The sequence below is a fragment of the Arvicola amphibius genome, chromosome 10 (genome assembly GCF_903992535.2).
Source record: "Arvicola amphibius chromosome 10, mArvAmp1.2, whole genome shotgun sequence".
Classification (NCBI taxonomy): Eukaryota; Metazoa; Chordata; class Mammalia; order Rodentia; family Cricetidae; genus Arvicola; species Arvicola amphibius.
In genome coordinates, this window is record NC_052056.1 from 72564381 (window position 1) to 72577958 (window position 13578).

A 13578-nucleotide genomic window follows, 5' to 3' on the forward strand; every position below is an offset into this window, starting at 1 on the left:
CATGGCCCTGTGGTACAGCAGCTGAAATCTCAGCTCCAGCAAACTTCAGTCAGGAGCAGTCTAAGATGACTAAAACCTCCATTGCCTAGAGGTCCCGCCCTGGGAGTGGCTCCAACATCTGCAAGAAGGATAGACTTGCATGTGGGTGGCAGGGCCAGGCTGCTGGAGGCCCTGAGAATCTCTTGTGAGGCTTTTAAGGACAACCAGGTTCTCCTCCTCCTCTGCTGGCTCTGTCGGACTCAACACACACAAAAGCCATGGGAACCCTTGAGGGCCACCTGCTGCCAGGAATAGGCTTCCTTATCTACTCGGTCTACTACTCGGTGCTAACATCCTTGGCCCTGCTGCGGGGAGAGAAGGCCCTCCAGCACCCACTGCTCCCGAGGAAGCTGCGGGGACACAGGCTGTTTCAGCAGGTATCGTATGAAGCCGTGACGAAGGTGGTTGTCCCCACCTTTAGCATTATTGGTGAATACTTCTACCCCCTCGGGGTCAATCGCCTGCAGATGATAGACTGGACAGACCCCCGGCGGCCATTTATTTTCAAGGACAACTGGCAGCATGTCACCATGTTTGGCTTCTTTGTTCTCAGTGGTGTAGTAGACATGGTGAGTCAGTCACACCTGCCCCGTTGGGGTGTGAAGCTGGAACGAGCGGCCGAAGCGCTGGCCTTCTATGTGCTGGTATTGCTGATGGCAACCCACATCGAGAACAAAAACTCCTTGGAGATTCGAGTGCATCTTCTGTTAATGGTACCCTCCTTCTTGCTTGCTGTGGTGCTCACGGTGGAGGTATGGATCCCCAACAATCCCTCGATCTGGTTCCTCAAGAGCTGGCTGGGAATAGTGTTAAGCAACTGGATGATGCAGCTTTGTGAGCTGTACGTACCTCCCACTGGACAGCCCTGGCGGGCAGACAACCCTACAGACCTTGCCTTCCTAACCATCTTCTTCTGCTGGCACCTGGCCTTGGCGGCTGGACTGGTGATTGCCATCTATGGCCTCTGCAGCCTCTGGCACTGCTACTATTCTTCCTGGACAAAGACTCCTGGTGCTAAGTACCAGCGGTGCCCTATGGAACCCAGCGAAGAATTGGAAAAGCTCAAGACAGAGGCCCTGGCACAGGATGGAGGTGTGTAGAGACAGAAGCTGCCTCTCGAGTGCTGTATGCACAACCTGGGATCCATAGCATGGCTTCCTACCCCAGGACTAGCTTCTTCTTCCTAAATAAAACTTCTAGCTCCAAGGATGACTTCTTGGTTGTCACTTTGTTCTGTCCAGGTCAGTGTCTTACCTGTTTCTTTATCTATATGGTTTCTGGTCGTTCGAATGCAAAGAACAAAAGGACGCTTTTATGTAATAACTTTGGAGAGTTTTTCTTTAATAAAAGAAACAAACTGAGTACGTCTATGGACTACTGAGAAAGGGGTGAGGAACTTGGTTGCATTGAGGAGGGGTTCAGGCAGTTTACCGAGGGTTCGAGTAAGGAGGGAGAAGAGTCTAAGGAGGAATTCTAGAAGGTGGTTGTAGTAAGGTGATTAAAATATAATTTTGGGCTGGTGAGATGGCTCAGTGGGTAGAGGCACCTGCCATGAACCTTAGGGCCTGAGGTCCAGCACTGTCCCACAGTGTAGAGGGGAGACCCGACCCTTGAAAGCTGTCCTCTGATAGTTTTGTGGCATGCGTGCCAACACACACACACGAAAAAGAGTAAGATGTCATTAAAATGTTAAAGCAGACTTAAGGGCTGGGGATGTATCTCGCAGGTAAAGTGTGCGCCTAGCGTGCATGGGGCTAGGCTCACTCTCTAGCCATGCAGAATCAAAAAGCAAACAAATAATTTGAAGTGGCTTGGTTTTTGGCTGCGCTACAGAACAACTTGCTCCAACTCCTTCAGAAAGTCTATTGTGTGTGTCATATCCTATGTGAGCACTTCTGGGGAGAGGCTGAGGAAGAGATGGGATGCACTTGAGGATGGGGGTGGAGGAGAAGTAGCCGCGAAGTGGGGCCGATCTCTGTGGACATCATCAAATGAGGTGCAGACACCCAACATCTGGAAGCCTGAAGACATGGCAGGATAGGAGGAAGGGGTCGGCAGGCGTGTGGAAAAGGGTAATGGAGAGAAGTGGGCACCATGGAGCCGCTGCATTTTCTCTTCCCGTGCAACCAGGAGTGCTCTCCTTGAAGGACTGGAAGCTTCTAGAAGCACAGACGGTTGCAGATAGCAGACAAGGCATTTGAAAATGCCACAGGCACCCTGGAAAGAAGCAACAACACGCAGTGTGTGGACGGTGGTGTAGAACAGGGAGACTTGAGCTAGCAGAGGGGCCTGGCCTCCACCTACCCCCACACCCCAAGCCTTCTCTCCCCAACACAGCGGGAACCAACCCAACCACAAGCCATTTTCTATGCCAAAATCCCAGAGCCAGAACCTGGTTCTAAGACTAAGAAAACTTAAGGTTTGAGGCGCCTCAAGTTCTACGGCGTGTTCATGACTCTGGGACAGTGTTTATGTTATCATTGATAATTTGTATATCATGAGTCATTTGCCAAAGTGAAAATTTAAATTTTTTTCCCTCTAAAAACTGATCTCCAAGGTGCATAAGCTTTGTACTCCGTAGAACCTGGCTCTGCCTCATCCCACAGGTTTAACTTGCTGCCGGGGCGTGCCAGACAAACCCATCTCTCCTGGATTGACAGCACATTCTTCCTAAGAGGGTGGTGTTAAAACTTGTCCATATGCAGCCTGAAAACGAAAGCTTAGGATGTGAATTGCATTACACACAAGTCGAGAGTCACTTGCCGAGGTATAAGTCCTAGGTCAACAAATAGAAATGAGGGATTGGGGCAGTAGCTAAGAGGTAATGTGCTTGCCTGGTATGTCAGGAGACCCTGGGTTCTAGTACCACGCCAGCACCACACAGACAAGCAAATGTGAGAGTTAGCAGATCCTACGCATGGCTTAGAGTTAAGGGAAGATGGTTCCGGAGCCGGAGACAGGCCCAGGTTATACTTTACCTCTCTGTGTGGGGTTTGCCTGCACATCGGGACCTTGTGGGGTACATTAGGATGTTGAGATAGATAGACAGACAGACAGCAAAGCATGACATCTCCAAAACTCTGCAGGACAGGACAGGAGGACAGAGGCCAAGGGCAAGTAAAAGCCTCATTCTTGAATTCCTAAGTTTTGTATAAATAGAGATCTCGGGGGGGGGGGGGAACATTAGTCTTTGCTAGGACTTTCAATGGCTGCATGGATGAAGCCCGTGCTCACTGTAAAGGGTGAGCTTCTTGTTCAAGTGCTGCTTTAAGTGTTAATCGCACCTGAAAAATACCATCACAGTCACAGCTACAAGGATATGTGACCAAACTGGATGCTACAGCCTAGTCCAGATGACATAAAATCAGCTGTCATACCCAGCACACAGGACACTGCCATCAGACACTTTTATTAGCTTGGAATCTTTGGAGACTTTCCAAAATACCAATACTAATTTTATTTTAGAAGAATTTCATCATTAAGACTCTGACTAGTGTGGTAATATACATGTGATCTGACCTGGGCTTTGGTCCCAGCTTTACCAAGTGGGGAAGAGTTTATAGATAGGTGACAGCTATCTTTATCAAGTGGGGGGAAGAGTTTATGGATAGGTGACTGCTGTCTTTCTGTTGTTCCTTTGCTTTTTTTTTTTTTTTTTTTTTGAGACAGGGTTTCTCTGTGTAGCTCTGGCTGTTCTAGAACTCACTCTGCATACCAGGCTGGCCTCGAACTCACAGAACTCCACTTGCCTCTGCCTCCTGAGCGCTAGGGTTAAAGGCATGCACCACTTTATCTGGCTGGTGACAGCTACCTTTAAAAACTAGGGAAAAAAATCAATGTTCAAGGGATTTTTTAAAAAAAATTATTAATGTGCTGTGCACACATAAACTTATTACTACACAGTTTACATTTTAGACTTCTTAGAAAATGTTGAAAAGTATTTTGAAACTTGCCTGGTGCCATAATCCCAAACTAATTATTGCCAAGAAGGCTAATGGGTTGATGACAGGGCTTTTCTTGCTGACATCTCAAATCATGCTTGGTGACTAAGGCAAGGTAAGGCAAGAGGCTTAGAGGAAAGATCCTAAAGATGAAGAAACCAAGAGTGGGAACCTAGTGTTGTGGGAAGGAATTGAGAAAGGATGATCACAATACAAGGAAATGACAGCCCTGGGTTGGGGAATCCCAAGCCTTTGTCCTCAGTGAATCCTCAGAGGTCACTTTTGCCATGGAGAAGGATGAAAAGGAAGGCACCAAGGACAGGATGGCCTTTAGAGGGGGAAGTGACCTTAGAGGGTTAAGCAGGAGAGGATGGCTCAGAGACAGCGGTGGGGACTCACCCCTGCAATCCCGGAGCTGAGAGGACCGGCAGCAGCGGAGGTCACTCTGAACCATGTGAGCTTTTCCAGTTAATTAGTCCAGAAAGTCAGACAATGCTGCCTGTACCAACTGACCCCGAATGGCAAAAAAAGCCTGATTAATAAAACCTAGAGGCTTTCCTGATTTTTACCTCATTTTCAATTGCAGACCAACCAGGCAAAGCCAAATATACACCCTGGTCCACCACATAGGATGCCATGCTTCCGGTTAGCCCACTTCCGGGTTCCCCAACAGCCTCTATCAGGGCACAACGAAGCTATCTTTGCCCTGCCGTAAAGCTTCCTCACTTCTCCATGGGCATTGCAGTCTCTGCATCAACACTGGCTAACCTGATGGTGACTGTCTCCCTGGCAAGCCAAGAACAGCCTTTGTCTGTTCCCACTGGATGGATCTCTGTTTATTGCCTCCATCAATGGAGAGCTATTTCCTCCAAGCAATTACTCAATATTTACCGAACACCTGTTGTAGGCTGGGTTCCCCCATAGGCCCTGAGAATAAGGAAGTGACTCAATGCATGGATCCTGCCTGCAAGCCGAGTGCAGTTCACTGGGAGGAGGAGGGGGGCTACTAAACCAGTAAGACTGAGCACAGTCCGCAAACTGCTAGTTGAATGGTCTGGAGCTCAGAGAAGGGAGCACACAGAAAGGAAGCTCTGAGGCTCATAAGAAAGTGTATAGCTGTTAAATCCACAGAGATGGCAGTCAGCAGGAAATACCACGCAGGGCTGAGGGCTCGGAGCACTCCGGCAGACACCACCTTTGCCCGAGGAGAGGAAGAGACGTCTGTGAGACAGACCAAGAAAGAGCAGCCAGAGAAGAAGAAACCAGAGACGTGTGGTAAGATAGCAGCCTGACACTGCCGTGCCCAACAAGGCTGTCACAAAGCTTTCTTTCTTACTGTCCCGCCCTCTTCTGCCTTCCCCTCCCATATAAAGATGGCTCAGGATTAAGGAGAAGCAGTCCTCAAATGAGTGGAACTGGTTTTGCCTTTTCCTGTGGAGCTGCCCCGTTTACAGCAACAAGGCGGCTGTTGTTCTATTAGTCAGATAATAGACCTGATGACGAAAGAAATGGGATGAAATGAACATTCTCAGGACGAAGACTTCCCATGAGGTTGCACCCAGCTCTGGGTTGCTACCCACGTCTTGGTACGGTGGGACTGCAGTTCATTCCTGGTTCGCATAGAGCATCACAGTGAGTGTATGCAGGCGGAGAAGGGAACCAAATCCCCTCTCCTTGCTGGTCTCTGAGGACCATGGCACACAGTTCACGTCCCCCACCCATTAAAGTTGCACCCAGTCACTTACCTGAATTCCCACGGGCCTCCCCGCAAACCGACTTTCCTGACTGCCGTGGACTGCCTTCTGGTAAACCCTCTCCTTCCTCCCCACTGAAGATGTCCCATGAACACAAATCTTTTTTCTCTACTTGTAATTCCCGAGTGACAAAAGGCACTGCTGGTGTCCTTCCTCCTCTTGGGGTGCCTGGACCACCCCTGCCCAAGTCCTGGTGAAACAGTCTCTCCCCCATGCAAACCATCTCTCTGAGGATGCAGAACCCAGGGCATCTCTGAGAGATGCAACTTGAGTGTTCTCAGTGTTGCAACTCAGACTCTAGCAGGTGGGGGCTGTGGAACAGGACTGGGGGAGACCCTTGATTTTCACTTTCATTGTGAGGGAGTGGGCTGTTACTTTTAATAGACTTGTCATAAACAAGAGAACACATACCAGCAATGAGCCTCATTTCTTTTACAATTAATTTTTTTGAGGGTCCTATGTAGCCAGGCTGGCCTCCAGGCTGGCTTATACAATGCTGGGGAGATCAAACCCAGGGTCTCACGCATGTTGGGGAAGCACTGTACCAATGGCGCTACAGACCTAGTCTTCTTAAAAAAATTGAAATCAGAATATCAAATTTGGCCAGGTGATGACTACTGTAATCCCAGAACTAGGCTGAGGCAGGAGGATAGCAAGCTCAAGACCAGCCCAAAAAGGAAACTTTTGCCAGTGATTTAGAACCAGCTGGTTAACAATGCCAGAGCTCAGCTCTGCCAGGCTGCCCTTGGCTTTGCCCTGTGCTCCAGCATTACGTCTCCTGTTAAAGAAGGCATCCAGTCTGAGAATGAAGGACTCTGGCCCAGGCCTTTCACATGGTGAGCAGTCTACAGCTGACCTCTGCTAGGAGGACCAGCTGAAGGGTGAGGTCCTGCTCAGCCCTTAAGGTGTGAGCTGCTACCCAAGAGAGGAGTGTGTTCCACCTGGTCAGGAGGTGGACCACACCCGTTGGTAAGTTTTGACAGGATGGCAGCTTAATTACACGAAATCTCCTTGCTTCTCCTCCTGGAGTGGCTCCAAGGACCTGAGGTTCTGACCTGCTTGGCTCCTGGCAGGCCGAGGATATACTGTGGCAGTGGCCCCCACTCTGCTGTGGGCCCGAGGAGACAAGTCCTTCTTCTGCATCGTTCTGAAAGAAGGTTCACACGCCCAGCTGGAGAGGAGGGAGGAAAACAAACGGGTGGTTTAACTGATGGCTTCAGTGCTTAGGACACGCCATGGTCACCTACTGCTAAGCTCTTGGGAGGTACAGAAGGACAAACCGAGGTCCCTGCCCTGGAGGAGTTACGAGCAAAAGGATGGTGAGTTGGTAAACTTATTACATCATGTCGACACACAGTCCTGAACCCAAACTTCCTCCTCCCACACACGGATCAACCTGAAACTCCCTGGCAAATTCACTAGGGTACAGTAGGTTGCGTGGTAATACAGAAAGATTCCAAACTTGAAGGCTGAGTGACTGGAAAGCGAAGCCCGCCTTGGCAGCTCTGTTCTTCCATGCATAAAAATCCCATTTTCCCTAATCCCCGGAACTCCTCAGAATCTTGCGCCTTTACACTCCTTCTTAGCATATAAGTTTTGAAAGCTAAGACGGGATGGCAGTTTAATTACACAAGGTCATGAAGTCACTTCTGTCCATCTAATGTTTCTGGCAGGTTGCCCGAGACACCAGATGTGTGGACAGAAGCAAGTCCTAGGGATATACGAATGCACTAAGCGGGGATAACAAGAGACATTGACGGGAAAACAGTACTCAGCACGACTGGCAAAAGGCATCCAAGAGGACAGGATGGGCTTGCAGCTGGCCCCTAGCTGTCATTGATCTTAAGCTGTGAAACAGAATCGTCTTCTCTGTATTGAGTTTGTGGACCGTTTGGAGGGAGGGATGGTCTATTTGACACTAAGCAATCACTTCAGGGTTTCTCCGTGCAAAGCCGGCAGTGCTTAGGGTTGGTTTGCAAGCATAACAACCTGTCGTGGTTTACCTACAGACAGATGCATGGTCGGGAAACTTTTTATTATTTGTAGCATCCGTGCTACTACTACGTGTACGATGCCTGTAGCATACCGTAGCCTGCACTATGGGATAGTTCGGTAAGGTTCACAAGCTGGGCAAGGGCCCGGCGATTGATACACACACAAGCAGAGAGACAGAGACATGGAGAATCCTTGAAACAAAGTTCCCTTTATTGTGTCCCAGGGCAGCTTATATAGGGATCCTTAACTGATAGCCATGCCCCAGCCAAACCCAGCAGAAACCACTCCCCTGTCATCAGGAACTCCTTAGGGTCTCGTGCTCAGAGCAGCTGCAAACACAGGAAAACAAGTTGTTTTGCTCAGAGCAGCTGCAAGCTTAGCAAGTTGTTTACAAGAAGTTCAGGGTCTGAGGGGTCCACAGCCCCCAACAATTATTTATTTAAGAGCACATCTTAAGTAAATAATTTGAACACGATCTTGCAATATTTGTTGCAAGGAAAGAGGACTGCTATCATGGGGAAGTGGGGTGCGGAGTTATTAGGACCAATTACCGGACTGAAGTTTCTATTGGCAACCTTGGAGGAGATTCAGCAAACAGTGCTTCGCTGTGGATCAGGTGACTAGAGTAGCTCTGTGGCTGGAATCTGTGAGAACAAAGGTTAAACGCTGGAGGCTGTTTATGATCTTACTCCCCTAAACAAGTTTGTTTGACCCATCTGCACCTGCACCAGGTGTGCTTGATCACATGTGGGTGGGAGGTCTGTGGGCAGGAAATATGTCTGGATGTCTGGTCACCCCTGACTGCACATAGATGGGGGGGCGTGGTGTTGTTGGTGGTGCTGGTGTTGACGTAGTGGTATGTAGGTAGTAAATATGTCAGGATGCATGCTCACTCCTAGCTGGATGTAGATGGGGGAGTGGATAGGGGTAGTATGTAGGTAGGAAGTATGCCAGGATATATGCTTGCCCCTGATTGGACATGACGGAAAATACAGTGGCCCTGTGGGTTTGCCTTTTTAAGCCTCTGCAAGGCGCGACTTGTGGCCACTTTCTGGAAATCCAGATAGTCCATCAATCTGGCCAGTATCTAATTAAAGCTTGCATTAAATTTGGCTTTCAATTGTGGTGAGTGGTCTCATGCTCGACCAGTGGGATTAACAATGTGCGCTCCAGAAGATGGAAGAGCGGAACAAGACCATAGCAACAACCTTCCACCAACAGCAGCCACTCATATTGGCCAACACAAGGGACCCCGCCACCCCTGTGGCCTGTGGACAGCGCTGAAGCCTCACGGGTGCCCAGCACACACTCCCAGGTCAGAAGCCATCATTATCCTTAGCCTAACTGAGTACAGAAGAAATAAAATGATTGAGGATAAAACAGTGTGAACGTCTCATGCCAATGATCCAGCACAGTTGAAGCAGGACGGTATAGCAGTGGTTGTTAGCATCCAGACACACCCGGCCCCACCCCCTTGAGGACCAGATAGAGTGTGTCACCCGGGCGGCACGCCTGTGTGCAGAGCAGGCAGCACCCTGTCCCTTTCAAAGGAAAAACTCCGTCTACTTCTCTCTCTTCTTCCTCTTTATGTTTCTCTGTGTCTCTCTCTTCTCTTCTGCAGCTCCTGTCCTCAGAGGCCATCTCTTCTCTCCCCTCCCCCTTTTCCATTTCTTTTCTCTCAGTAAAGCCTCCCATGTAAGCTCCATCTGCATGCATGTCTGTCTCTCACTCACCTGCGGGCTCCTTGGCCCACCCAGGTCCTTCTCCTGCTGTAGCATAACAGTGGTCACATGATTGCCTGAGTCAGTCAGGCCTTAAAGACAATAATCTTGGAAGTTATACCTTACTAAGATATGGAAGATGCCGAGATAGAGGTTTGGGACATCAGAATTAAAATTAACTTAAAGACAGATATTTAATCACACACAAGGGTCATTAGCATATGATAAGAGAAAGGGAAAATGACCCTAAGGGAATCCAGTTTCATGCCAAGCAAATTACAGGCTACCATAAAAGGAAACTAAGATCTGTATTCTGAGCACAGCATGGGCCTCATTGCTAAGGTCATGTTGAAATTCTCTCTATGATACAGTATGAGGTAGTGATTAAATTCCTTGGAAGTCACATCTCCCGTCACGAATTGCCAATGTTTTATTCAAACTATGTGTCCAGGGTGTTTTGCAGGTCTTGAAGAGCATATTCAATGACCTTACGAAAATGCATCTTTTCCAAGTGGATTGGCTCTGAGCACCGCTCAGTACCCACTTCTCAAGCACGAGTCTCCACTGAAGCAGCCCTAAGGGGCCGAAATAGTCATTCTGAGATCTAAATAATGTCTGGGATGCACTGGGCTCAGGGTGCCCTATAAGTGGGCCACTGTCGTCAGGCATTCATCTGGACAGAGAAAAGCCGGGTACTGTGTGGGTCTCCTGAGTGCTCAGAACGCGTTAGACTGAGCAGTATGGCAGAGCCCTCCGTAGGTACTGGTAGTACTGGCCTAGCAGGAAGGAACAGGAATGAGCTCGCTTGTTTGCTTGTACAGTTTTGACACTATGTTTCAATGTTCCTTCTCACTTTGGTGGTCTAGGCCTCCTGAACAACAGCATTTCTTTTGTTTGTTTTTTATTAACTGTACATTTGACACGACTCCATTGGAACAGTGTTTGTTTTATTGTGGCCATTTCTGTCACTTGTCTCAAGCAGAGAATAGAGGCTATTAGAGGCTAGAAGGACTGAGAACTAAGAAAAGAGCGGATCTTAGCTTAGGCCCCCAACCTGGGGGTGCTCCCACTGTGCCAGAGCAGCAGTGAAAATCTCAAGTAACAGCAAAAATCCACTCCCCTCAAAAAAAAAAAAAAGTTAACTCGGTTTTCACAAAATGTTTTTCTTTGCATTGTGACAAACAGCTGATTTTGTTTCTATTTTTGAGACAGGGTCTCTGTATGTACTTTTGGCTGTCCTGGAACTCACTCTGTACACCAGGCTGGCCTGGAAGCCCAGAGATCCACCTGCCTCTGCCTCCTGAGTGCTGGGATGAAAGGTGTGTGCCAGACCCAGCCTCGATGGTAATTTTTGGGTGATCTGAAAACCCTTGCTGCCAACAAATCATACTTGAGACTATCTCTGGAGCACTCTAACAACACTGGGGGATGAAACCCTCTTTCAACAAAGTGAGTCTGAGCAGGGGTGAGTGCTCCCCAAGCCTTTGTGTGCACCAACATTAAGTTTCCACGGCAACTTTCATCCCTTCCTTCATCTCTCCCACCAGCTCCCCCAGGGGCGCATCATGCCTGACTAAGATGCTGACACGCAATAGTTTTTCTAGAACAGCACCATCAGAATTCACCACAATAAAGACTATTTCATTAATTTTTGTTAGTCATGCTAATAACCTTTATTTCTGGCACTTTGAGTTTTATCCTACAATATTGGTTTGTCAACAAACGTATAGTCTTCAGGCCTACCTCTCTTCTGAGACAAATAAATGAAAAAACAAATCCCACTTTGTAGGGCAGCCCACTGCACTCTATTTACTGAAGTGACAGCACATGGCTTGTTATGTTACAGGAACAATATGTTTGGTTGGAACATCCAGCTCACCCCTGCACGATCTGGAAAGTCCCATTCCTATCTCTCTCTTCAAACCCCACCCACTCAGAGAGAGTCTCTGAACAAAGGAAAGGTGCCCCCCCCAAAAAAACAGTTCTGCACTCTTGGCAGCTACAGCAGCCCCTCCCCTGAAGTTGCTAGCTGACCAAGTCCCACCTAAAGTGCTCAGCTTTTGACCATACTTGGGCACAAACTCAGCCTGTGGTGGACACATCATGATGCCTCACCTACAACCTATAAAGTCTCCCTGCTTTTGTTTGTGGGCACAGCTTCTCTGGCCTCTGACTCTGGGACGGGAGAACCTGCCCAGGAGTTGTTTTGCTCAAATAAATCTGCTGTTACACTTTTTCAATTTGGCTTGCTCCTGCATACTACACAGACAGAGAAACCTATTATGGGGTATGGGCAGAAAAACTATTACAACAGCCCCCAGTATTCAAGTGGGGCTTACGGGCTAGAGGAATTTTGTGTTCTCTCTCTCTCTCTCTCTCTCTCTCTCTCTCTCTCTCTCTCTCTCTCTCTCTCTCTCTCTCTCTCTCTCTCTCTCTCTCTCTCTCTCTCTCTCTGTGAGTGTGTGTGTGTTTGAGACAGTGTTTCTCTGTATAGTCCTAGCTGCCCTGGAACTTGCTCTGAGGTGGACCTCAGAAATCTACCTGCCTCTGCCTCTGGATTGTGGGGATTAAAGGTGTGTGCCACCACTGCCCGGCTTCTTGAATACAGTAATTTAAAGTTAAAACACTTAATTTAAAACATAAATTTAACTTAAAATGAATATTAATATTCATTTTACAAATGAGAAAACAGGCATAAAGTGTTGTATAAAGAACAGCAATGGTCATTCCCAAAGGGGGCTGACAGCTAAGTTCCCTTCGGGAAATGAGGTTTATTGTAATTAAAGGGCCTTGTGGCATAGGTCAAGCATTTGACAGGAGCAACACAATATATGGAGAGGAGAGCATGATGGGCTTTAATAAGAAAGAGAGCCTTCCCTTCCCGTAAGAACGGGGTGCGGAGAGGGGGACACTGTGAGAGGGGGCTGGCTTTTTACAACCCTTCGGTATGGTAGGAGGTTACACTGCTGATTGAGTTCAGCGTGGCAGGCTTGACAAAGAGCACAGAGGAGCCAGGTACCACACATTAAGAACCCCCAAGTCACAACACAGACCACTTACTAACTCTGCCCCAGAGAGGACTACAGGAAGGCATCACCTGATCCAGACCCTGGGATCTTGCCTAAAGGGGCAGGCCAGTGTTCGAACAGACACGTGCGGTGACTTGCCCCAAATCATCCAGTAGTGAAGCAAAATCTAGAGCTAAACAGTGATTACGAAGCCCCTGCAGGTCAGCTGAGCAGCAATCTCTCCTCCGTTGTAAATTTCAGCTGTGTTTTGGTTGAGTATTCTGAACCAATCACTTAATTTAGGATCTCAAACATTATTATAAAACTGACCGGTATACAGTTGTGATTCCCGCACTTGGAAGGCCGAGGCAGGAGGAGGACTCCAAGGCTAGCCTAGGCTATCTGGTGAGAGCTCATCCCCAAACCAGCTGTGAGTGCCAAGCCTGTTACCCTTCACCTACAGCACCAGTACCTGGGATTGTTTCACGGATTCTCCTCCTGCCCTGCATGCTCCATGCTTACATCATCTCAGTTTACAGGGAACCTGGTGCCAGATGGTTAGGTAGATGAGTCATCCAGTGGTCTGTGGGGGGTGGGGTGACTTAGTCCTTTTCATAGGTACAAAGTGTGGGGGGAAGAGGGGAGAGAAACTTAGTCCTTGTCTTCATAGGTGCAAAGTGTGTGTGTGTGGGGGGGGGAGAAACTTAGTCCTTTTCTTCAAAGGTGCAAAGTGTCTTTCTCTACTCTGCCTAATGGGCTCAGTTCTGTCATTTGGGTCCTCCGTCTTCACCTCACATTGCCCTCCCAACAGGCTTCCACTTGCCCTGCTGCCAGTTCCCCTGAAGCAGGAGCCCACAGAGACTTGGTTCCTCTCTGGAGTGGCTGGCTCAGCCTGTTCCAGAACCGGATTAAGACTCCAGATTCTTGTGAATCACAGCCAACTTCAGAGAGTTACGCTGGCTTGGGAACTCCAGGGCAGATCCCTCAGTGACAGGCTTTCTCAGTCCCTTGAACCACCCATCACTTCTCCCTAAGTTATGTATTTCTGGCAACTCTGGGGCCATGACAGGGCCATGTTGCCCTTTATCTCAATTGCGTAAACCCTAGAGGCCTGGGACGG

General features: G+C 48.6%; 1 protein-coding gene across 1 annotated transcript; it reads left to right on the forward strand.

Annotated features, from left to right (window-relative positions):
* Positions 1-257: 257 nt before the first annotated feature.
* On the forward strand, positions 258-1139 carry LOC119824507 (transmembrane epididymal protein 1A-like). The gene has a single exon (XM_038344677.1). The coding sequence runs from the start codon at positions 258-260 to the stop codon at positions 1137-1139; it is 882 nt and encodes a 293-aa protein (XP_038200605.1).
* The last annotated feature ends 12439 nt before the right edge of the window (positions 1140-13578 follow it).

What these genes read in the sequence shown, in the direction of transcription:
- LOC119824507 (XM_038344677.1), top strand. Translation starts at nt 258, where the DNA reads ATGGGAACCCTTGAGGGCCACCTGCTGCCAGGAATAGGCTTCCTTATC.